The sequence below is a fragment of the Solanum lycopersicum genome, chromosome 4 (assembly GCF_036512215.1).
Source record: "Solanum lycopersicum chromosome 4, SLM_r2.1".
NCBI classification, from domain to species: domain Eukaryota; kingdom Viridiplantae; phylum Streptophyta; class Magnoliopsida; order Solanales; family Solanaceae; genus Solanum; species Solanum lycopersicum.
Genome location: NC_090803.1, coordinates 52,097,456 through 52,123,665, shown reverse-complemented (window position 1 = coordinate 52,123,665; position 26,210 = coordinate 52,097,456). Strand labels below are relative to the sequence as shown.

Here is a 26,210-nt window from a genome sequence, read left to right as displayed (position 1 = left end):
ATGACACTATTCTGGATGATGTGGGTCCCAGTGAAAGTCAAATTATTCAATCTTTAAGTCAAGTGGTTGAGTCTTTTAATGCACATGGGGAATCTTTAACTTCATAACCAAAAAAATCAGATCTAGGGTTAGGTTCCTCTTCTTCCTTTCCAGCTACTGAAAAACCTGAAAATGATGGGGTTGCAAGGGTCGAACAAGAAAGTGATGATGATTATTCTTCAATAGATTGGACTGATACTGAAGAAGAAGTTGAACCAAATGTCCAACAAGGAACTGGACATTCTATTCAAAAAGAAGTTGAGCCAAGTGCCCAAGAAAATGCAGAGGAAGACATAAACAGTGATTATGTCTGTTCTGACCAGTCAATTGACTATGAAAGTGATGTACATGAGGAGTTGAGAATTGTAAGGAAGATGTGAGAAAACTTACAGGAAGCAGGAGGAGAAAGAAGAAGGAAAAACCAAAAGGTTTTTTAGGTGAAGTTGGATTTGATGAAGGGTATGAGGATATTGAAAAAGGGAAAAAGAATTTCAAGGGTAAGCTAATAGATGATGAGCTATACTATGACAGTTCTGAATGTGATAGTTTTCAAAGTGATGAAGAAGAACCTGTTTCTGATGATGAACTTGATGGAAGGAGTTTAAGGGGGAGAAAGAAGAGTAATAGGGTGGTATATGATTCTTCTTGTTATATTGTAATATGGCAGTGTGGTTTGAAATTTGAAAGTGTAAATCAATTTAGAGGCAGTTACAAAAGATGCTATAAAAAAAGGAGTTGAGTTAGATAAACATGTGAATGAGAGTAATAGAGTGAAAGTGTAGTGTAAAAGTGGTTGTCTATGACTATGTATGCAAGCAAGGAAGGAAGGAGTGAGAACTTTACTATCAAGACATACAACCCAAAGCACAAATGTACCAGAACCACCAATAATATTTTGTGTTATTCAATGTTCTTATGCAAGTATCTAAAAGATAGGATTATTTCTCAACCTAGTATAAAAGGGTGAGATATACAAGAATTGGTGAGAAAAGAGTGAAATGTTCATGTAGGTAAGACAATTTGTTTAAAAACAAGAAAAATTATTTTAAAGGAAACTATGGGAAATCATGTGGCAGAATTTAACAGAATCCTAGACTACAAGAATATGTTACTCCAAACAAATCTTGACAGCACTTGTGTTGTGAAGCTTAAAGATTCAGAATCAGAAAATGAGATGAAACAGTTTCACTCTTTTTATATTTGTTTTGATGCTATGAAAAAGAATTTCCAACAAGGATGCTAAAGATGTATAGGGCTGGATGGGTGTTTTATAAAGGAAATCTGTAGGGGTCAATTTTTGATAGCTGTTGCTAAAGATGCAAACAACCAAATGTATCCAATAGCATGGGCAGTAATTGGTATTGAAAGCAAGTTCACATGAAAATGGTTCATGATCATTCTGAAAGATGATCTTAATCTAGGAAATGGTTCCCACCTAACTATCATTAGTGATATGCAAAAGGTAATTGAATATCTTTCTTTTGTTTATGTTTAATTTAATTGCAAATTTAATTTGATCAAAATTTAACTATCTTGTTTTGCTTTGCAACTACAAGGACTAATAGCTGTTATAGATGAACTATTTTCAGAATGTGAGCACCGAATGTGTGCTAGACACATATTAGTAAATTGGTCACAAAACTTCAGAGGCTTAGGGAGAAGGAATAAATTTTGGGCTTGTGCTAGATCAACATTTGAGGCACAATTTAAGTAAAATATAAATGTCCTATCCAAATTGGGAATAGGTATTGTTGAATCCCTTATCAAATACAACAAGGAGACATGGTTCAAAACTTTTATCCAAACATTTTCAAAGTGTGATAGTATAGATAACAACAGAGAGTTTCAATTCATGGATCTTGGGGCCTAGGAACAAGCTCATTGTAACTATGTTGGAAGAAATTAGAGTTAAGGTGATGAGTAGGGTGAGTAAGTCAATAGCATTTGCTGAAACATGGACAGATGGAATATCTCCAATGGCAATGATGATATTCAATACAAATGTAACAAGATCAATGCAGTGCAATATTGAATGGAATTGTTATGTTGGATTGAAGTGTTAGAAGGAGTATACAAGCATATTGTGAACTTAGGTCAACAAAAATATCGTTGTAGATCATGTGAATTAAAAGGTATCCCATGTGCACACGGTATAGCAGCAATGAACCACTTGAACATGGATGCATCACAAGCAATATCTAGCTGGTATAGAAAAGACACACATATATGAAGACATATTCTCATTTTATTCAACCAGTCCCAAACATAGAAATGTGACCTGAAAGTAGAAACCCAATGATTGAACCACCCGAGGCAAGACAAATGCCTGGTAGGCCACCAAAGAACAGAAGAAGAGAAATTGGTGAAGTGAGAAAAACTGGATTGCCAAGAATGGGGACTGTAATGACATTTTCAATTTGCAAAGGACCAAATCATAACAAGAGAAATTGTCCAAAAAATCCTAAACCTAAGTCTACACCAACACCCACTCAAGAGGTACATTCATATTGATTTGCTTTAATAAATTATGTTAGATTACTTATTAATTTAATCTCTTGTTGTATTTTTTTCCCACTCATATTAGTCCACCACTGGAAAAAAGGGCGATAGAGGTCACTATGAAAGAGCAAGCACCAGTTAGACTGGTATAAGAAGAGGTGCAGGAAGTGGTTACAAGAAGAGGACTAAAGCTGTTGGACAAGGTGTACTTGTTGTTGATACTGGATATACGTGTATTAATGTAAGTGTCTTATAAAACTGTCAAAATTATATTTGTCTTCTAAATGTGAGTCCCAAAATAACTATTTAGTTGATATTGCAGCAAGGATTGCCTAGTAGGAGGAGGGTTAATACTGGTGTGGTGAGTTCTGCGCATGTGACAGGTGATATTGGCTTTAAACTTACCAAGGGACTGAAGTGGAAAGAAAAAACCGGTCATGACTCAAAGAGAACTTCAAGTCAAAACTGTTATGCTTCGTATTTGAACCAGATCAAAAGCTGATGGCATTCAAACAAGGTCACAAGCCAAAGGAAAATCACCCTCAAAGAAAACTTCTTAGTTGTGTGATTATGTGGGTGTGTGGGTGTAACAACAAACTTAAATTACTGACTGTTTTTATTTTGGTGTTTGTGCGGTTATCCAACCAAACTTGAAATAGTGTTTTATGTTTTGATGGTTCTATGGTTGTTCAACCAAACTTAAAGTTGTTATTGTTTAGTGTTTTGGTACTTGTGTGGTTGTTCAACCAACCTTAGAGTAGTAATTGTTTTATGTTTTGCTGGTTAACTTAAGTTATTGTAGTTGTTGGTTGAAACAATGAAACCCTATGATGCTTTTTTTTATGATCAAGAAATCACTAGTGATGTTATGTTTGTTGCCTTCATATTATTATTTCGTGGTATCATATTACATATTACATGTAATTGTAGTTTGATGAAAAAGGATAAGTCAGTTGCCTTCTATATATATATAGCTTTAATCAGTAAAAACATACATTACTAGAACACCAAACCAAACTAAGCCACAAAATGAGTACCCTAGAACCAAATGATTTTGCCTTAATAACAATTGCATTAAAAAAAAATTCAACGACACATTAAATAAAAGAACAATATCACATTACATATCAAACTAATACCCAAAATCAGTTTCAATATCCATTTACACTTGAGCTGTTCTTCTTGTTTGTTGGTTTTCTTCAACAAACCCAAAATTACAATATTCGCCTGGGTCGAAAATTCAGGATCATATCAATCGAAAAACTTACAAGAATTTTGAAATGAGGACTGCATTTTATAAAATCAAAGTTAAAAAAATGAAAATTGCATAATACAAACTTGTCAAATGAAAAGCAAAAAAGGAGTAATAATACATACCCCATAGTGTCTACAACCGAGAAATTTACGTCCGAAATTGTCATTTGTCTATGAAATTTTCAGAATTGAAGGAGCCCCACATAAACAAATAAGTCTCCTATTATAGTTCATGAATTTAGCAATAACAATTAAAACAAAAAAAGTGAGAAAATCTGAAATTTTAAAAGGAAGAAGGGATAAAGAAGAATAAATAACTAGAGAATAGAGAGAAAAATCCTTAAAATAAGCCAAATATTAAAGAAAAAACAGATTTTTTTACGTATATTATCATTGTAACTTTATGATGTGGCAAAAAAATCACTCTTTCACGCGCCTTGTATAGTTTGATTTCAGTTTCTATACCAGGTGGACAGAAGGTGTACGTGTTAGATGAATAAGCAAGTTCAGGGGGATAATTAAAACAAAATAAAGTTTAGGTGTACATTAAATAAAAAGCTTCAAGTTCAGGGGCTAATGAATGATTTTGTCAAATTGTAGTATTACAACTAGTTATACTTCATAAACACCAGTTGCCATAAGCAAGACAACACTACATTACCTATTACCCTAATACGTGTCCTTCACACTCTTGTATCTAGGGTCAGGTCATCAGTAACTTGAAATTGCATCATATCATGTCTTAATATTGCATTTCTCAAATTCTTCTTTGGTCTACCTTTACCTCTCCTCGTAACCTCTGCAACCAACCTCTCGCATCTTTTTGAGTAATATGTATGCTTTCATTGTCTATTAAATAGTTAAATTAGCCACATAAAATATGACATCTCCTATAATTATACACATCTCATGACTTATTGAGATGAATACATATAATTAAATGAAATATCATAATTTATATGATCAACTTAACTATCTAATAGATAAATGAGAAGACATTAAAAAATAATCTAAACACTTTATATATTATAAGTTCAAGGTATTTAATTGAATCAAAACTTAATTCAGAATGCTTGTATGAGACATCCCAAAAAACTTGGGATATTTGTTACGTATTAAGCTTTTAACAAAATTATAAAATTAAATAGTTAAGTTGACCATATAAAATATTGATTACGTATGGTGACCAATAACCAATCATAAAAACAATACGTAGTTAAGTTGACCATACAACCAATTATATCTATGTATCATAAAAATGTATATGTGTATAAAAAAAATTGATACACCTGTTATCAAATGTATCTTCTCCAATTGATACATATTGATACAATCAATTGTATTTATGTATAAAAGAAATTGTATCTATGTATCATAATAACTACTACAACTATTATCAAACATTATTTGTGTATCAAAAAAACTGGAAGGATACAAATATTATCAGATCAAACTGTATATGTATATTTGTTTTAGGAGTGAAACAATATTCAAACACTGCATTAATATTTTTTTAATTTGTGTATTATGAAAATTTTTACAACCTATATGTATTTATTTTAGGGGGTGATACAATGTATATCTATGTATTTATATTTCAGTTTCAAAGCTAATATGTGTGTCCCTATGCTTATGTGAGTGAGAGATGCAAGTGAAATTTGAGATATAAGATTATATATATATGTGTGTATATATCGATTTTGATTGAGATATAAGTTGTATTTAAGATATAACATGCTCACTTCTCTCCTGTACATTCCTTAATCTCACTGGCTTCTCTCTTCTCTCTAAAATTATTTCTATAAATTTATTTATAATTATGATCCATACTACAAACTATTTATGAAAATTCTTTTTGATTTTAGTGAGAAAGAAAGACAAATAGTGGCCTTTGTTTGACTTATTATAAGCCCAAAAAAATAAGCCAATGTAGGAAAAATGTTAAATGGCCATGAACCATACACTTGGATATTCTCATACACATGAAGTTTGTCAAATATATTGATGTTTTTATTTAATTAAAATTCTTATTATTCATATCTATAACTGCGTGGTTGATGCACCATCTTGCATTTTTTCCTCCACGTGGCACAAAATGACAGGAGGAAATCATTGTCTTTGGCTTTGGAGAATAGTCTCTATGTGTTTATGTACCACAAATTCCTTTTCTTCCAAAATCCAAATTATCTCATCCCACACCTTTTAGTTTTTTCTACAAATATACCACACATTTATTTATTATTTGTATATATATATAAAAAAAAACAATTCAATTCGTACACTTTTCGTGTTCCAACTTTTCTCAATTTTATTTTTATATTAAGATGATATTTAATAAAATTTTATAAGTCTGATTGAATAGATTAACTTTTGATTTTACTAAATAATTTTATTCGATTAACCTTTTTTTTATATTTGATGAAAAAAATATCATTTAGCATTAGTTTTTCTTTGTTTGAATGAGCTAACATAAGTCATTTAGTATTTACTTTACTTTGTATTAATGATCATAAAATTTATTGTAGAAGTAGATATTACTCGATACTCACTCTAATAAAAAATCTCAAAAAATATCCCAAAAAAGAAGAGAAGTTCAATTCTTAATCACACAAGAAATCAAAGATAAGGTGGTAGACAAATTTGAAACTTCTTCAATTTGAAAGGTAATTTCTTTAAATAATGATATAAAAATTTAATTTTTTTTTGAAAAAGTTCACAAGTATTTCCTTAATCTACATTCGAAATAACAGAAATTCATTTATACTATATTAAGATTTTATTACCCTCTAAACTTATTTTATAAGTATTTTTTTATTCATTTTGGATCTACGTGACATTAGCTTGAAAAAAAACAACCAACATTAAGCCCACAAGATAGTAAATTTACGTGACAAAGATTGATATGGAGAAAATAAAATAATTTTGAATTTGAAAATGCTAGTTCAATTTTTTTTATGCCAAACCAATTCGATTGCCTTTATTAGTACATTTTAAATGATAACAAAATAATAATATAACTAAGACGAAAAAGGAATAAATACTTAACTTTTTATTCGAGCTTCGGTGTAATTAATCTTCATTCGAGCTTCGGCTTTTCTCGAATAAAATTTTACAATATATAAATTCAGAATAATCAAGCTTTAATACTGATATCTAGATAATTTTTTTTGATTAAATTTATTTATTTAAATCCTCTCCACAAGCTTCTTTTTTCTTCCCCTTCATCTTCATGGGCTGATAAGAGAAAGGTAGTTTTCTACAGAGTGAAAACTCTCTCTTCTCTTCTCCCATTTTCTTCACACTTTGTATAGAAGAGAAATCTCATTCACCCACAAACCATCTTTACCCAAATTCTTCATAACAACCCTAAAGTTTCTTTTTTTTTTTTGAAAAACAAATTTACCCATACAATTATTTTGAAATATCCTGAACAATGGACCTTGCTACAAAGCTCCAGGTAATCGACCTTCGTTCCACTTTTCTCACTGGAAGAACCAATCTTCTTTGCCCTGGTGGTGTGAAAACCACTGCAGTTACAGTTTTCAATAACCCCAGAAGAAGAAAAGTTCTTAGAATTTCATCGAAATTGCAAGCTGTAGCTGTTGAAACTGCTGAAACTGAGGTAAAAGAAGATATAGAATCATTGTTTTCGAGTAATTCTAGTGATGAATTTAATTATTCCAGAAGGGGTAATAAACAATCAGGTAATGGGGCTTCGAGTATTTCATCTGGGGTTAGGCTAGAGAATGTTAGTAAGAGTTATAAAGGTGTTACGGTGCTGAAAGATGTGAGTTGGGAGGTGAAAAAGGGTGAAAAGGTTGGTTTAGTAGGTGTAAATGGTGCAGGGAAAACGACCCAATTGAGGATTATATCTGGTTTGGAAGAACCAGATTCTGGGAATTTGATTAAGGCAAAACCTAATATGAAGATTGCATTTTTAAGCCAAGAATTTGAGGTTGAGTCGACAAGAACTGTGAAGGAAGAGTTTATGAGTGCATTTAAGGAGGAAATGGAAGTTGCTGAGAGACTTGATAAGGTTCAGAAGGCAATTGAGAAATCTGTTGATGATTTAGAGTTGATGGGGAGGCTGTTGGATGAGTTTGATTTGCTGCAGAGGAGGGCACAAGCTGTGGATTTGGATGTGGTGGACGTTAAGATTAACAAGATGATGCCCGAGCTAGGATTTGCCCCAGAGGATGCAGATAGACTTGTGGCATCATTTAGTGGTGGCTGGCAAATGCGGATGTCTCTGGGCAAGATCTTGCTGCAGGTATGAGATATTAGATTTTTTTCCTTATTTTTCATTTAATGCACGGTTAATGCTGTTCGGCAAGTGATTCACGCGGAAATGGTACCTCATTTATGTTTTGTTCATGTGTATCTTGGAATTGTTGTGCTTTAACGTACCTACTTTGATAGTATATTGTGATTTATGAGGCAAAGATCATGTTTTTAGTGTCTGTAAGCAAAGAATAGGGTGTGCAAAATGACCAGTTGTAGATCTTGAGTAATTTGCTTTCTGAGAAGGGGTTTATTTTGATTTTTGGTAGCTACTGCAGAACCTAATTTATTTGATGAATCAAGGACATGTATATCTCAACTTTCGACTTGATTACATGTTGCAAATTGCTCGTCAAAGCGTATTAGTCCACTTATCCCTTGATACATCTTTGGTTGATTGGTCTTAGACTTGGCTTTTATTTTGTAGTTATTATTTTTGCTTGGGGGAATAACATGTTTGATTTTTGCAGGACCCAGATTTGTTACTACTGGATGAACCGACCAATCATCTTGACCTTGATACAATTGAGTGGCTTGAGGGTTATCTTAATAAGCAAGAAGTTCCGATGGTCATTATATCTCATGACCGAGCTTTCCTTGACCAGTTGTGTACAAAAATTGTGGAGACTGATATGGGTGTATCTAGGACATATGATGGAAATTACTCGGATTATATTATTTCAAGGGCTGAATGGATTGAAACACAGAATGCTGCATGGGAAAAGCAACAGAAGGAAATTGAGCAAACGAGAGATTTGATAAGTAGGTTAAGTGCAGGAGCAAACTCGGGTCGTGCATCTACAGCTGAAAAGGTAAATAAAGATGTCTCCATTATTGATCTGTAACTGCAGTATGTTGATTTTTGCACATGAGTGCATCGTTTTGTGTGTTTTTGTGGAAAGAACTATTGCTCTTGCACTGAATGACAAAGATGTATTAATTTGAATTTTGAGCAATCAGCTACCGGATAGCTGATGAATACAGAGTGTAGTTTTTTTCATCTACTGTCTAATCCTATAGGTGATTAAAGGACATATCTCTTTCTTGGTGCCAAGGTATATATTAGCAGGCGGCAGCATGTCAAATCCCATCACTCTGCCTCTTTAATTGTGTTAGTTGTTCTGAAGTGATTAGTATCCTAACATGGGACTATCATTCTGCAAATTAAACTACTGAGATTTGAGAAAAGGAGGGGCACACCTGATCAATTTTTTCCAACTTTTGTCATATCCATATTTGTTATCTATGTTGTACCTTGTCTTTCAGACTTTGGGATACTGATTTCTTTTTTCTTTCCTTTTGGTGATAACAGAAGCTGGAAAAACTTCAGGATCAGGAACAAATTGATAAGCCATTCATAAGGAAACAAATGAAGATTAGGTTCCCAGAACGTGAAAGAAGTGGGAGAACAGTTGTGAATGTTAAAAATCTGGAATTTGCTTTCGAGGATAAGGTCAAATACAAAAAATTGATGCTGATATTTCAATTTGCTTCTTGTTTTGTGGAAATGTCACCATTGTTTCTAAAATTTATAGGGCTTACATGCTTGTTTTTCTGGCAGGTTCTTTTCAAGAATGCAAACTTGACAATTGAGAGAGGAGAAAAAATTGCCATTATTGGTCCTAATGGGTGTGGAAAGAGCACCTTTCTTAAACTGATTATGGGTTTACTGAAGCCAACAAGAGGTGAAGTTGTGCTTGGGGAGCACAACGTCTTACCAAATTACTTTGAGCAGAATCAGGTGTGTCAAGTCTTTCTAGTTTTCTCTTGATCTTTGGCGGCTGTTTTTATCCATTTTTACATGTGATAACGTGACCAAGATTGTGTTAATCTCTGTTTGTTTTTCTTTTGATGAAGGCTGAAGCACTCAATTTGGAAAAAACTGTCCTTGAAACTGTAGCAGAAGCTGCTGAGGATTGGAGACTAGATGATATAAAAGGACTCCTTGGACGTTGTAATTTTAAAGCTGACATGCTTGACAGGAAGGTTTCCTTTTTGAGTGGCGGTGAGAAGGTAAGAATATAAACAGATCTTCTCTGCATATTCTCGAGAAAGACAAAGGTTCTCCTTTGTCTGTTTTTGTGTTTTTCTTGGTTATTTGATCTTTTATCCTTTTGACTGTAATAATTGCTTTTTCTACTATTTCTTTCTCAAATTTAAAGCCCTGTGATCATTACCCTTTCACAGATTACCATTTTCATCTATAAACTTGTACAATAAACTGTTTTAGCTGCAAACATGACTTGGCATCAATACAGTCAACATCTGCTGTTGCTAATTTAGCTTTATGGAAATGCCAAGTATTACCTTTCTTACCTATGAGCTATCTCACACAAGTCACTATTGCATGTGATTACCTTATGATTGTACTTGCAAGCTTATTTTGGTTTTGTGAGCTCTAATTTGAAATGTACAATCCTGGTTTAACTGTCTATACTTCCAAGATTACTTTTACTTTTGACCGACAGCCTTCGGGGAAGAAAAGCCAGTTAATTCATTTTATCGAGGCTCCCGAATTAGAATCTTAACTGATAATTTATCTAGGCATCTGATAAGAGTGTCTGTTAGTTGTGACCTTTCACCATCTAACAGTTTCCATTTTAACTTTAATTGTCAGCAAAACTTATATTTACTAAATTGATATATGAATGGTTTGTCTCAATTGTGACACCATTATTTCTTACAAATATTTTCACCCCGTATCCTCTGCTTAAGGCTTGCTCTTAGATTATTCTCTTGTTCTTTTTTTGAACTTATGCATCAACCTTTTTTGTTTAGGCACGTCTGTCCTTCTGTAAGTTCATGGTGACCCCTTCAACTTTGCTAGTACTGGATGAGCCAACCAATCATTTGGACATACCAACGAAAGAGATGCTTGAGGTACTTTTTTCTTCTCATCAGTTCTTACCAGTATTTCATGTTACATTATACATATATTTTGTTGATAAAGTTATAGTATGTTACATTATGCATATATTCTCACGGGTAACTTATTTACCCCCAAGTTCCTTTCCAATTTTTCTGTAGGAGGCAATTACGGAGTATCAAGGCACCGTGATAACTGTTTCTCATGATCGGTACTTCATAAAACAAATTGTTAACAGAGTATTGGAAGTAAAAGATGGCACTTTACATGATTATGAAGGAGATTATGATGTAAGTTCTTAAACCTGGCATCTTATAACCATTATTAGCCTTTATCCCCAGTGTTGTGATCGCTCTTGAAAACTGTCTAAACATTGATTACATGTTTGGTGAAATAGTCATATGTAACAGACATAAATTGTTTGTTTTTTCATACTGTGTCTCGTTAAGTTGCTTATATTGTTTACACTTCAAATTTTGAAGTTCCAAAGGGAAAATTGTCTCTGCTTATAACATTTACTTTTCTGGAAACGTCTTCTTGGGTGTCTGATTGTGAAAAAAAAAAGATTTTGAGATGGTTATTAGCAGTAACATTACACGCTTATTACTGAACTTTGTTTTCAGATTGTTTTTATTAGAATAAATGATTTATTTACGTGTTGCACAGTATTACTTGGAGAAAAACCTTGAGGCCAGGGAAAGAGAGCTTGAACGAGAGGCAGAGATCGAGGATAAGTCTCCAAAAGCCAAAGCCAAATCCAAGATGTCAAAGGTAACAATTTCGGGTTTTCTCTGCCAGATCACTCAAAACTATATAATGAAAATAATACATTTTGGGAGCTTTAACGTTCTGCCCGATAGATGAACTGTAAATAATCAATAGCATATTCTGAGAATGTATGTATGGTTATTGTGACTGACAGGCGGAAAAGGAAGCTCGGAAGAAACAGAAAATGCAGGCATTCCAAGCAGCAAAACAGAAGTCTAAGAAATCAAAGAACTCCAAGAGATGGAACTGAAATGGTGTTTTTAGATGCTCCCATTCAGCTCCTTTGCTCTCTCTCTGTACAAAGCTCTAGTGAGCTACATTACCCATCCATCTTATTATTGTATATAATATAACAAATAGATAAATATAGTAGTACTAGTTGATTATTATTCTTGTCAAACGAGCAGTCTAATTCATAGTCTCATGATCTATCAGAACACAAGTAATTTATGTTTTGCTTCTTCTCTTCTGGGCCTAAAGTTGATATGACAAACTTGAAAGAGCAATACATAATTGTACTGTTTCTTGTTTCTCAAATTCTTGATCTTTACCTACTCATAATTTACCTTCTCTAATTATTCCAATCGACTAGTGACATTATCTGCTTTAGATGTAAGTTAGACACCACTAGTTGCATATTTATGAAACATGGGGGAAAATATTTACCCAACATAGACAACAAGTTGAGTAGTCAATGCCATCTCTTTGTATGAGTCATGTTCAATGCTAGTTGTAAGATGGATGGCGTGTGAGCTCTAATGGCTAGTATTCTTATCATTCATATTTCCCCTAGTTTGTGTGCTAATGTTTATTTTCTAATGTTCTTTCACATTTTATTAAGCAAGGGCAAAAACCAAGGTGGTGTAAGTTTTCCAAGGAATTTTGCGATTTATTGAATTTTTTAAAAAACTAAACGGATGGTTGTGGTTTTTTTTTTTAATCTGAACCTATTTGAAAAGAAGAAAAGTTCAAATATAGGGCAATATAAATTTTTTTTATCATATGTACTAATTTAATTTAAATACAAAACAAAGAAAATAAGAAATTATTATCATATTCACCAATTTTATTGAGTGCATATCAGTTTTAAGTATTTGATAAATATATTTTTATAATTATATTTTAATTCAACGAGGTTGGTGTCTAGTATTTGAAGGGAGCAACTAAGTGTGGACATGACGTCTTAGTATTTTAAGGAAGCAACTAAGTGTGGACATGATGTCTTAGTATTTTAAGGAAGCAACTAAGTGTCGACATGATGTCTTAGTATTTTAAGGAAGCAACTAAGTGTCGACATAGTAAATTACACTATCTCCCCATTGAAATACATTTTATACCAATGATTTTTACCTCACTCAGGGCATCCTAGAGGATGAATTCTCAAACAAACCATAGATGTGGATGACATAAAAAGGATGCAACACAACATAATATTTTTTCTTAGGAGCAAATTTGGACATAGTCTGAAGATGAATATCAAACTCTTAGGGCACGAGCCGAGGAGTAAATTCCTCCACTATCAAACCACCCCTAGTGAAAGTCATGTGGGTATTTCTTTTGGTTTATCGGTTTCAATTTTGCATTCAGAAAATTTTGGTTTTCATTGGAGGCAACTTTCCAATTCGAGTGGCAATATACCAAGGTTTTTGGAAATTATGTCTATGAAAATTCTTAATTATGGGTGTAAACTGCACCACATTCTGACTAAGAGGTTGCATACCACTTTTTCATGTTTGACTTATTTTGTTACTCTTTCCAACCAAAGGTTATCTTGCATACTAGATTCCTGTTCAACCGGTCGAGTTAAACTACAAAGAGCCTAATTCCTTAGGTTTAAGGATGTGTAACTCGACTATATTCTAACATCTTCTCTTAAATCTTATTCTCGAACATTTTGATCTCTTCATAATTTGATATTAGGATCACTTTTAAATTCTTTCATAATTGTGCGTCAAATAAAAAATATTTCGAACTACAAGTGTCATGAATTCTCATATAACTTGAGATATGTTGGAAATCCGGTTCGAGGGTTCAACCTTAATTCGTAAATCCGTAGAAATGTCCCTTTCATAAAGGATGAAGATATGATCGGTCAAAATTGGATTCGTCATTTTCATTTGCTCGAATTTTTCCCCATCAATCCAAGTCAAACGAGAGACAACTGTTAACATCCAATTTTTACTCTCACAAAAATAAATTAATCATCGAGCTTCTTAAATTTCAAATGATCTGAAACAATTCATTTTTATAAAGTTGATAGTATTTTTTTAAAGTTATTTTACAAGTATTCTGTCTTGTTTTTATATATATAACTTTTAAATAATACATATATTTTATATAATTATGTATACAATTAGTATATTTTATGAATATTCAAAATCATCCCCAAAAAAATTAGTTTTACATAAATATTTTATTAAATTAATTTTTGTCCAAATTAATAGTTTATATTTTGAAGTAATAAGTTTAATTTATTTTGATAAGATTGACAACCTTATTAATTAATTGAGAACAATTCATGTCATTTTAATTTTGGATTGAATTCAACCAATTTGGTAAAATTTTTATTCATGCGTTTCTTATTGTTAATTTAAGTTGATTTTTTTTAAGACCCCACAATTGCTTATACCTTCAAATTCTATTGGGCAACTTTTACATATAGCAAACACAAAATTTATATTTGTATGCTATAGCAAAGTTTGCATAATTTGCTCCATAGCAAACATAAATATGTATAATTCACTATACATATACAAAGAAACCAATTGTATAATTCGCTATACATATACAAAGAAACCAATTGTATAATTCGCTATACATATATAAAGAAACTAATCGTATAATTCTCTATACATATACAAAAGAAAACTGTTGTATACAAATCAATTGTATAATTTGTGTATATATAAAACGAGAAAGAGCGAGACAAAGGAAATTGGGCAGAGGAATATTTGTATTGTATAATTATAAGTGTATAGGATGAAGATATATGTATTTGCAAGTGTATATAAAATTTTCTCTCACTTTATACAAACATAAGAACAATTTATACATTTCGTCTCTGTTTGTATGAGCGATAGAGGCAAGGGTGGCAAGCGAGATCTGGGAGAGGGGAGAGAGGGAAACGAGTATATATATATATATACACACACACACACACTCACACACACACATACTCTCTCTCTCTCTCACACACACACACACATATATATACACACATACATACAATTTTCTCATTTTATACGAATAGAAATGCATTTTATACACTTGTGTTTGTATAAAAGTGAGAAGGAGCGAGCGATAGATGGAGCGAGAGAGGGAGAGTGGCGAGCGAGAGTTTAAGTGAGAGAGGTGATAGACAAACAATTTTCTACAGGGTATAATTAAATTAAAGTGTGGTTATAACAATTAATTTGATTTATTAGTTTGCCATTATATAAAATTTTCGCAATTCTATTTCCTAGAGAGAGAACAACCCACCAAAACACCCACTCCGATTTTACCTTAATACTCCGTTCCACTAACCTATTATCAACAATTTGCATACTATATCCCAACCGAGCTATCGATTAATTCAACATCTTAAGTCACATTGTAGATTAATTCAATTGAATAAATTTCATATTCTATGTTCTTGTAGTTAGAAGCAGTTAACAACTCGCTAAATGTATAGGTATAACATGGTATTAAAGCATCTCAATCTCTGAATCTCATGGACAAAATAGCCATGACGATTGTCGATAATGAGTTGAATCAGAAGCTTGGCCACAATCATCCTCTATTTCTCAGCTCGATTAATAATTCAGGTCATCTTAATTCAACTGATAGGAGTAGAAAACTTCTCAGTATGAAGTCGTGCAATGCGAATTGCAATTTTAGGTCGAAACAAGCTAGGATTCACATGGTTGAATTATGAAGCCTATATCCCTAACCTAACTACTCTATGGAATGATGTAACACAATTGTACTCTTATTGATCAAGAATTGTGTATCCAAGGAGCTCTTTGGAGGAATTGCTCACTCGACTAACGCAACCATTGTATGGAATGATCTCAAGAAAATATATGACAATTTCAGCTGCACAAAGAAATTGCTTCAACTAGTGAAGGTACCAACTCAATCTATATTTATTTTACTTGTTTGAGATATCTTTGGGTAGAATCTGATAGCATCAGCCTCGTGCTTGGATACGACTATGCTAAATCAAGAGATTTATCCTATTTATGGATAACCAATAGTTGTTAAAGTTCCTTACGAGTTTGAATGATACTTAAGAACAGGCTAGGGGTCCCCTTTACCAACCCTAAACAAAGCCTACTCTATTTTAATTGAATGAGAAAGTCAAAGGCATTAGAACTGGTTCTAATCCTTTGAATAAATTGAAGAAACCTTTTTCTCATTATAGTGAGGATCCTAATGTTGTACGTCATCACTGCAAGCATAAAAGTCACATCAAGCAATATATTTTTGATAAGTTGGGTACAATCCTGATTTTGATACAATAAAAATATACAAGGGCAACCGTCATACTAACAGAGGCGGTAATGTTCATGTCGAAAGAAGTGGTAATTTTCATAAAACTCATAATGTTGCTAATAATCTAGTGAGATTATCAGGATAATGAACCTAACTTCACGGGGAATACAGACTACTGTAAAGGTATGAAAGTCATCCATAAGCAATATAATCATATCTTGCATATGCTTGGAAAGTCTAATCTGCAGGGAACATCAAATATGACTTCTAGCTCACATGGTCAAAAACACTAGCAATGCTAACTCAATCCAGAGCTCCTTATCAACAAATACAATAGGTAACACCATGAATCTCATAGTAGGGGTTCATGATTGGATAGTGGATCAGGGGGCAACAAATCATATGACCTCCAACCCAAATATGCCAGTACAAAAGAAGCCACACTCTCTTGGAACCCCTAATCAAGTAGACCTACCTAATAATAGAAGTTAGCAAAGTTAGTTAATAGTTTGTTATAAAGTTGGTTAGACAAGTTAGTTAGATAATACTGCATATAACAATATCTGTGACTCACATTGTGGATCAATTCAATTGAGTGGGAAATTCACAGTGTTCTTCTAGCTACAAATAGTTAACAACTCCCTAAATGGAGAAATCTAACATGGTATCATAGCATCTCAATCTCTGAATCTTGTAGATAAAATAAACATGACGACTTTCCATAAGAGTTGCCAAAGAAGCTTGGCCACAATCACCCTCTATTTCTTAGCTCAATTGATCATTTAGGTACTATACTCATCTCAATTCAATTGATATGAGCAGAAAACTTCTTAGTATGGAGTCATGCAATGCGAATTACAATTTTAGATCGAAACAAGCTAGGATTCATTGCATGAACATGCTTGAAGGAAGCCTGTGGCCATAACCTATATGCTCCATGTGAAAGATGTAACACAATTGTTCTCTCATGGATCATGAACTATGTATCCAAGGAGCCCCTTAGAGGAATCGTTTACTCGACAAACATAATAGTTGTATGGAATGATATTAAGAAAAGATATGACAAAGTAGATGGATCTCGAATCTTTAAGTTGCCAAACAAATTGCTTTAACAAGTCAAGGTACAAACTCAATCTTTGTTTATTTTGCTCGTTTGAGAGATCTTTGGGTAGAATTTGACTGTGCCTGGATGCGACTGTGCTAAATCAAGAGATTTGTCCTGTTTATGGAAAATCAGGAGTTGTTACATTTCCTTATGGGTTTGAATGATACGTATGAACAATCTAGGGGTTAGATCTTTATGATGATACCTTTTCCAACCCTAAACAAAGAATATTCTATGTTAATTGAACGAGAAAGTCAAAGGTCTATCTCACAAGTCTAGAAATCAACCTGAGATGACTGCACTTGCCTCCATTAGAAGTGGTTCCATTCTTTGAATAGATTGAAGAAAACTTTTTCTCCTTATAGTTACAATCCTAATGTCGTTTGTGATCACTGCAAGCGTAAAGGTCACACAAAGGCAATATGTTTTTTTATTAGTTGGGTACCCTCATAACTTTGAGAAGAAAAGAAGGGAGAATCAGAGTAACAATCAAACATATAAGGGAAACTCTCATACTGACAAAGGTGACAATGTTCATGTGGAAGGAAGTGGTAATTTTTACATAACTCATAATGTTGCTAATAATCCAGTGAGGTATCAAAATGATGCACCTAACTTCATATAGGCTACAGTAAAGGTATATAAGTCATCCAGGAAAAATATGATCATATTTTATATATGCTTGGAAAGTCTAATCTACAAGGAACATCAAATATGACTTCTAGCTCACATGATCAAAACATGGCAGTGCTAACTCAATTCAGAGTTCTTCATCAACTAATACAATAGGTATTGCCATTAATCTCACAATAGGGGTTCATGATTGGATAGTAGATTCTGGGGCAAAAAATCATATGACCTCCAACTTAAACATGCTAGTACAAAAGAAGCCTCTCTCCCCTGGAACCCCTAATCAAGCACACCTACCTAATAATAGAAGTTAGCAAAGTTAGTTGATAGTTTCTTATAAAGTTAGTTAAGCAAGTTAGTTAGATAGTATTATATATCACATCATTTGTAAGTCACATTGTATATCAATTCAATTGAGTGACATTTTCACAATAAACTTCATCTTCTCTATTCTTGTATCTAGAAGCAGTTAACAACTCCCTAAATGAAGAAATATAAAATGGTATCAAACCATCTCGATCTCTAAATCTCGTGGAAAAAATAGCCATGAGACTGTCGATAATGAGTTTTCAGAGAAGCTTGGCCACAATCATCCTCTATTTCTTCTCTCAATCGATAATTCAAGTGCTACACTTATCTCAATTAGACTAACAGGAGTAGAAAACTTCTCGGTATGGAGTCATGCAATGCCAATTGCAATTTTAGGTCGAAACAAACTAGGATTCATTGGAAAAACATGCTTGAAGGAAGCCTATGGCCCTAACCTACCTTCTATGGGAACGATGTTACACAATTGCACTCTCATAGATCATGAACTATGTCTCCAAGGAGCTTCTTTGAGGAATTATTGACTTGACTAATACAACAGTTGTATGGAGTGATCTCAAGAAAAGATATGTCAAAGTAGATGGATCTCGAATCTTTCAGCTGCTCAATGAAATTACTTCAACAAGTCAAGGTACTTACACAATCTCTATTTAATTTGCTTACTGAGAGATCTCTAGGTATAGTTTTACATCACCCATGTGCCTGGATGCGATTGTGCTAAATCAAGAGATTTTTTCCTGTTTATGGATAATCAAAAGGTGTTAAAGTTCCTTATGGGTTTGAATGATACGTATGACTAAGCTAGGGGTCAAATCCTAATAGTGATCCCTTTGCCAACCCCATACAAAGCCTACTCTATGTTAATTGAATGAGAAAGCCAAAGCTCTATCTCCAAGCTTGGTAATCAACCTGAGATGATTGCACTTGCCTCCATTAAAACTGGTTCTAATCATTTGAATAAATTGAAGAAATTCTTTTCTCCTTATTGTTATGATTTTTTGCCACTGCAATTGCTAGAAGTTGATGTTTGGTGTCCATTTAAATTTCCTACACATTGTTAAACATGTTATTTATTACCACTGTGGATGATTGTACAAGAATGTTGTGGTTGTTTTTCATAAAACTGAATAGTGATATTTGTGTCATTTTGGGAAACTTCTTTACTGTGGTGCTTACACAGTTTTGAGTAGTGGTGAAGTCTATTAAAACAGACAATGGTACAAAATTTGTCAATGTTGAATGTCACAAGTTATGCGCTTCCTTAGGGATTATGCACCAAGAACTTGAATACATACCTCTCAGCAGAATAGTGTTGTTAAGAGAAAACACAAACATATTTTATAGGTAGCCAGGGCCATCAAATTGCAAGGACACATTCCTCTTAGATTTTAGAGACATTGTATATTAAGTGCTGCCTATATTATTAACATGTTTCCTACTCCTATTCTGAGTGGAAAATCACCTTATAAAGTCTTTCACAAGTGCAAACCTTCTCTGCAATATATTAGAGTCATTAGTTGTTCATGTTTTGCCAAAAATATTTACATCAATGATAAATTTTGGCCCAAGAGTTGTTGTTATTCATATGGAATACAGTGATCAGACTAAATGTTATGTTCTTTATGACTTGAAAGACAAACATTTTTTATCAGCAGCGATGTTATATTCAAAGAGTCTACATTTCCGTTCTCACTTCCACCATCCACTACTTGGAGACTCTTTAGTCCTCCAACAGTACCTTTGCTCTAGCTCATACATCACCACCTATTCAAAGAAGATTTCATTGGACTACTACAACACCTCTATGGATGAAAGATTATGTATCTATTGTTCAAAATGCTCCCTCCACCTCTAAGCCTTTGCACTCTATTGATCAGTACCTAGGTTATGACAAGTTGACTACCCCTTACAAGTCTTATATATCTTCTTTTGGAGTTTATATTGAACCATCCAACTTTGAAGCAACATGTAGGGATCCCAAATGGATTCAGGCAATGTAGGCTGAAGTCATTGTTTCAAAATCTAACAACACTTGTCAGATTGTTCCTTTTGCCTGCTGGTAAGACAATTATTGGTTGCAAGTGGATATTTAAAATCAAATATGAGGATAATGGGCAGGTTGAGAGGTTTAAAACCATACTAGTTGCTAAGGGGTTCATCAGAGGGAAGGGTTGGACTACCAGGAGACTTTCTCTCCTGTTGTGAAGATGGTGACAATTTAAATTGTCTTAGCCTTAGCTACAACTGATATATGACATATACATAATATGAATTTGTATAATGCTTTATTACAAGGAGATTTATATGATGAAGTATATATGACTCTTCCACAAGGTTTTCAGCTTCCACAGGGATTTAATGGGCAGAGGGATGATTAAATCCCTCTACGGATTGAAGCAAACACCTAGACAATGGAATGTAAAACTGATTGAAGCACTCAACAATCAGGATTCTTACAATGTCAGCTTGATTATTCTTTAATCACCAAAAGAGTTGGTCCTGCCATGGTGATAATCTTGGGTGTATGTTAATGATATGATCAGTGGTAATGATATCAATCTCATTACAGGAGATCACAAAAATGACTTTGCAAAATACATTCAAAATGAAGGACCTTGACAACTCAAGTATTTCCTAGGAAATATATTTGTTGGATCTTAAAAAGGTATAATGATGCACTAGAGAAAGTACACTCTTGAGATCATTTCTGAAGCTAGTCTTAGTGTTGCAAAACCAACAACTACACAACTTGATCCATATGTACAATTATCGACTAAATAGTATGATGAAGCCAATGATAGAGACAATACTGACAGCTTACTGAAGGATCCTAGTATTTACAGAAGACTGGTAGGGAACCTCTTGTACTTGACTCTTACCATACCAGACATCTCTTTTGCCTCACATACTTTAGCTCAGTTTCTACAACAACTAAAACAGTCTCATCTTAATGTTGTAGTAAGAGTTTTAAAGTATATAAAGGGACAAGCAGTGTTGTGAATTTTATCGTCCAGCACATGCAACAAACAACTTCAGGTATATTTTGACTCATATTGGACCACATGTCTCTGGGATTTCGGGCATAGATTGAGGGGGTATTTGGATATTTTTCCTAAAATGTATAAAAAGTTGTATGTTTAATTCTTACCGTCACTCACTGATAAGAAATTACATATATTTAATACTTTAAAATATAAATTAAAAAATTTAACTAAATATTTGATTTTTGAAGAATATATGGCCAAGCATGAAAGAGAAAAACATATTATTTTATGAGAATAATATTATTTCATAATAATTATCATGTAGAGTACATGTAACAACATCATAATTATAAAATGAGAAAATACATAAAAAAATTTTTTTTGAACTTGGCACGAAAACTCGCTTTAGTATTTAAATTACACGGGTGTTTATATACCCCCTTAATATGTTTGATGATCCATCCCAATTGAAGGCTGGACATTGTTACGCACACGCGTTTTTAGTGGTCCACGTCGCCTAAAGATTTAAAAGTATCTTACCCGTTCCCAAAATTCAACCCGACCCACTTATGAACAAATATCCCTAAATGTTTAAGATCCGTTTCCCAAATACAACCTGACCCACTTATAAATAAATATCCCTAAATCCCCTAATCCCGCAATTCACATTCTTTCTTTTCTCTCAAACCTAGAAGATCGAATTTGAAGATTTCTCTTCCATTACTGTGAATGAGTTGTTGATTTTAAGGTTTTCGTGAAAGAAACAAAGGATCGTGTGAAGAACAGAGTTACCAGGTTAGTAATCTTCTGTTGACCGATTTTAGGGTTTTCGAGAAGCTTAGTTTTTTTTGTCTTTTCAGTTTGACGATGGATATGTACGTTTTTTTAAGGTTTCACCATGGTGGAAAACTTCAATAAAAACCACGTATTAAGTATGAAGGAGTATGATCACTGATTGTTCAGACGTAGATGTTGATAAATTATCCTACTTCGAATTTGTTGATATTGTTAAAGAAATTGGGTATAACTGTGCTGCTAGTGTTGTTTATATTAAACCACCTAAAAGTCGACATGTTGAAGTTAAAAGTGATAGGGATATTATGGGTATTGCACCTAAATTAACAAATGAAGATATTGTTGAACTTTATGTGACTCATTTAGTTGAAGAAGATGTTGTGGCCCCACCAGCAATTGAATATCTAAATGATGTGGGTGGGGTGGATGACGTAGGTGGGAAATCTAATGCTACTTTTAATAAGGAATCTAGTCAGACTTTTCAGGATAATGAAGGACTGGGATTTGAAGAACCTGCACAACCTATTGTGGGTGAAGAGTTGAGTGAAGTGTTTGGTAGGAATTCTACTTGTGCTGGAGAGGAATTGTGTAGGGCTTCTGCTAGTGCTGGAGAGGAATTGGGTAGAACTTCTACTAGTGCTGGAGAGGAATTGGGTAGGGTTTCTGTTAGTGGCGGAGAAGACTTGGGTGGTGTACTTCTTTTGTTGCTGCTGTATCGATATTTCAGAAGTTGAGTCTGATTGGAAAAGTGAAACAGAAGAAAGTGATGATTCAGACAATGCAGATTTGCTTGATGAAGGAGAAGATGAGTATGGTAGTGATGTTCATGAGTAAGTTATAAATCTTAGGAAAGAAAAAAAGGGTTGCTAAAATAAAAAAGAGAAAAGAAAAAGGCTTTAGAAGATCTGAAGGAGTTGATTTAGGAAAAAAAGGAGTTGATTTGGAATATGATGAATATCTATCCAAAAAACAAACTACTTTAGAGGGTAAGATAGCTGAAGATGATCCCTACTTTGATTCAGATGAAGATGTTAGTTTTGAAATAGATATTGATGATGATGTTAATGAGGAAGATGAGGTTGAACTGCCTATAAGAAGACAAAGAAAAGCAAGAAGAGCAAAAAGAAATAAAAAGAAAATTGTATTTGATCCTACCTATCACTTAATAGTTTGGGAGACTGGTCTTGCTTTTGAAAGTGTTAAGCAATTTAGAGAAGCTATTACTAGATATGCAGTTCAAGAAAATTTTGAATTAGATAAATATGTTAATGATGAAACTAGGGTGAAGATAAAGTGTACAACTGGTTGTCCATGGTTGTTGTTTGGAAGTATTGATGCAAGATCAAGAGATTTTGTGGTGAAGAATTACAATCCAGCACATAAATGCAACGCCACAAGCAGAAATAAATTGGTGCATTCAAAGTACTTAGCAGAAAGGTACAAGGACAAAATTATTTCTGAGCCTAGTATTAGTGTTTTTCAGTTTCAAATTTTAGTGAAGAAAGAATTGAATGTGTATGTGGGGAGGATTTTAGCAAGGAAAGCAAAAAACTATGTGTTGCAACAAATTATGGGTGATCATGTGTTTAATAAAATTTTAGATTATAGAGATAAGCTTTTAAGGACTAATCCAGGCAGCACATGTGTGGTGAGATTAGTGAAGAAACTTTTAAAGGTGGCACAAAAATGTTTCAGTCATTTTACATATATTTTGATGCTTTAAAGAAAGCATTCAAAGCTGGAGCTAGGAGATTATAGGATTTGATGATTGCTTGAAAGGTGTTTCTAGAGGTCAATTACTTGTGGCTGTTTGTAAGGATGGGAATAACCAAATGCTACCACTAGCATGACAGTTGTTGAGGTGGAAAACACATTTACTTGGAAATGGTTTATCAAGATTGTAAAACATGATCTTGAGCTAGGAGATGGTACAGAATTGACAACCATTACTGATATGTCGAAGGTTTTTTTTAATTTCCTTCTCATTTATTCATTTATTTTCTTTTCCATTTATTTGTCCATTTTCTTTTTCATTTATTTTCTCATGATATTCTAAATGTTGTTAAACGGTCTTGACAAAGCTATTCAGGAACTTCTGTCAAATGCAGAACAAAGAATGTGTGCAAGACATGTTCTAGCCAACTGGTCTATCATTTGGAAAGGCATTGAAAGAAGAAATTATTTTGGAGATGTGCCAAATCTACATATGAAAAAGAATTGAAAAGAAATTTGGATCATATGGAGAAGTTAGGTACTGGAATAATTGATAACTTATTATACTACAATATAGAAAGGTGGTCTAAATTATACTTTTAAGTTTTTTAGCTGTTATGATAGTGTTGACAACAACATGGTTGAAAGCTTTGATTCATGGATTTTGGGGGCAAGACACAAAACTATCATCATAATGCTTGAAGAAATAAGGGTCAAAGTGATGAGAAGAATAGAACAATTGAGGGAGTTTATTGATACTTGAATAACAGACATATCTCCAATGGCCTTAAAGGTATTAACAGAGAACACAACAAATTCGATGCAATGTAACCTTGAATGGAATAGTGAATATGGTTTTTGAGGTTAAAGACAGCTGGGATAACACATTTGTTGTGAATCTAGGCACACAAATATGTACTTGTAGATCTTGGATGCTAAGAGGAATACCTTGTTGTCATGCTATAGCTGCACTTCATTTTAGAAGATCGGAGCCCATTAACTATGTTGCACATTGGTATAGCAAGGAGACTTATTTCAAGGTTTATAGTCATTACATTCAACCAGTTACTAAACTGGAAATGTGGCCACAATTGACCAACCCTTCTGTATTACCACCTGTTATCAAAACACAACCAGGAGGGCCAAGAAAATGTAGTAGAAAGGAGCAGAATGAAAATAAAATAGAAAAATTGTCCAAGAGAGGTGTTGAGATGATCTGCACTCTCTGTCACACAAAGGTTCATAATAAGAAGAGTTGTCATTTGAATAATCAATCTATTGCATGCAGAGGAAAAAGAAATGGGAAAAGAACAAATACTAGTTCAACTAGGTCAAGTGTTGGATATTCTACAGCATCAACTGAATCACAATCAAGCACAAAGAGAGGAAGAGGTCGACCAAGAGGTTCTACAAAACAGGTAATGTTTATAGTAATTCATGTAGTTGTTATTTTACTGCTTTATCAGTCTAATATTTTTTTAATCAACTTATGTTATAGGCTAGTGCGAAGAGAAAGAGGTACTGAAACTGGTTTAGCTGGAACTGGAAGGGGAAGAGGAACTACAACTGCGTCTGTTAATGAAACAGGGATTGATGGCGCTGTTAATGGTTTTGGTCCTACTGGAAGGGGTAGAGGAACTGGAACTGGTATTGCTGGAAGGGGAAGAGGAACTGCAACTAGTGTAGCTCGAAGGGGAAGAGGAAGAGGAACTGGTGTAGCTGCTACTGCTATAGATGTTCCTAGTGCTACTGGAGGAGTGAAGAGGCAAAAAATGGTTGGAATGGGGATTCTACATACACAAAATGATTTTACAATCCACAATGTAAGTTGTCTTAAATATTTACACCTTTTTCAATTTTAACTTATGAAGAATCTAAGAAAGTGTTTATGTTGTGAATGTAGCCTAGAATGTCTATGAACACTTCAATAGTGACTGGAAATCTTGGGCATCATAAACCTAGATCAGGCTTAAAATGGAAAGAAAAGGATGTTGTAACTCAATAAGGTCTTCAAGAGATGAGAGAAAACAAAAAAAGGAGAACAAGGTCTAATGCAGATGATGTTTGATATGGAGACTGCTTTAGTTTGATATTTGAGCTGATTTTGACACAATTATGCAGTTGTGACTGCTTTAGATTTATATTTTTCTATTTTTAGAACAATTATGCAGTTGTGATTGCATTAGTTTGTTTAATGTTTGTTTTTGAAACAATTATGTAGCAACTGTGACTGCGTTAGTTTGATCTAGATTTGAAACAATTATGCAGCTGTGACTGCTGCATTAGTTTGTTATTTTAGTTGTCTCTTTTTGAAACAATTTTGCAACCAGTTTTCCATTACTTTAACGTATACAATTATGCAGTTGTGACTGCAATAATGTCAATGCGGTTGTAAATAAAACACAAACGAAATACATAAACCAACAAATTGCATTAACAGAAGAAGAAGAAGAACACACAATTCATTACAAAA

The 26,210-nt window shown here is 33.4% G+C and overlaps 2 protein-coding genes across 2 annotated transcripts; both read left to right on the top strand.

Annotated features, from left to right (window-relative positions):
- Nucleotides 1-6,746: 6,746 nt before the first annotated feature.
- ABCF1 (ABC transporter F family member 1) lies at nucleotides 6,747-12,244 on the top strand. Its single transcript, XM_004237414.5, has 9 exons — nucleotides 6,747-8,062; nucleotides 8,544-8,885; nucleotides 9,386-9,526; nucleotides 9,635-9,814; nucleotides 9,931-10,086; nucleotides 10,852-10,953; nucleotides 11,101-11,229; nucleotides 11,606-11,710; nucleotides 11,862-12,244. The coding sequence occupies exons 1-9, from the start codon at nucleotides 7,226-7,228 to the stop codon at nucleotides 11,955-11,957; spliced, it is 2,088 nt and encodes a 695-aa protein (XP_004237462.1). The 5' UTR covers nucleotides 6,747-7,225; the 3' UTR covers nucleotides 11,958-12,244.
- Nucleotides 12,245-24,556: 12,312 nt separating this feature from the next.
- Nucleotides 24,557-26,035, top strand: LOC104646967 (uncharacterized). Its single transcript, XM_019213495.3, has 3 exons — nucleotides 24,557-25,155; nucleotides 25,236-25,560; nucleotides 25,641-26,035. The coding sequence occupies exons 1-3, from the start codon at nucleotides 25,037-25,039 to the stop codon at nucleotides 25,740-25,742; spliced, it is 546 nt and encodes a 181-aa protein (XP_019069040.1). The 5' UTR covers nucleotides 24,557-25,036; the 3' UTR covers nucleotides 25,743-26,035.
- The last annotated feature ends 175 nt before the right edge of the window (nucleotides 26,036-26,210 follow it).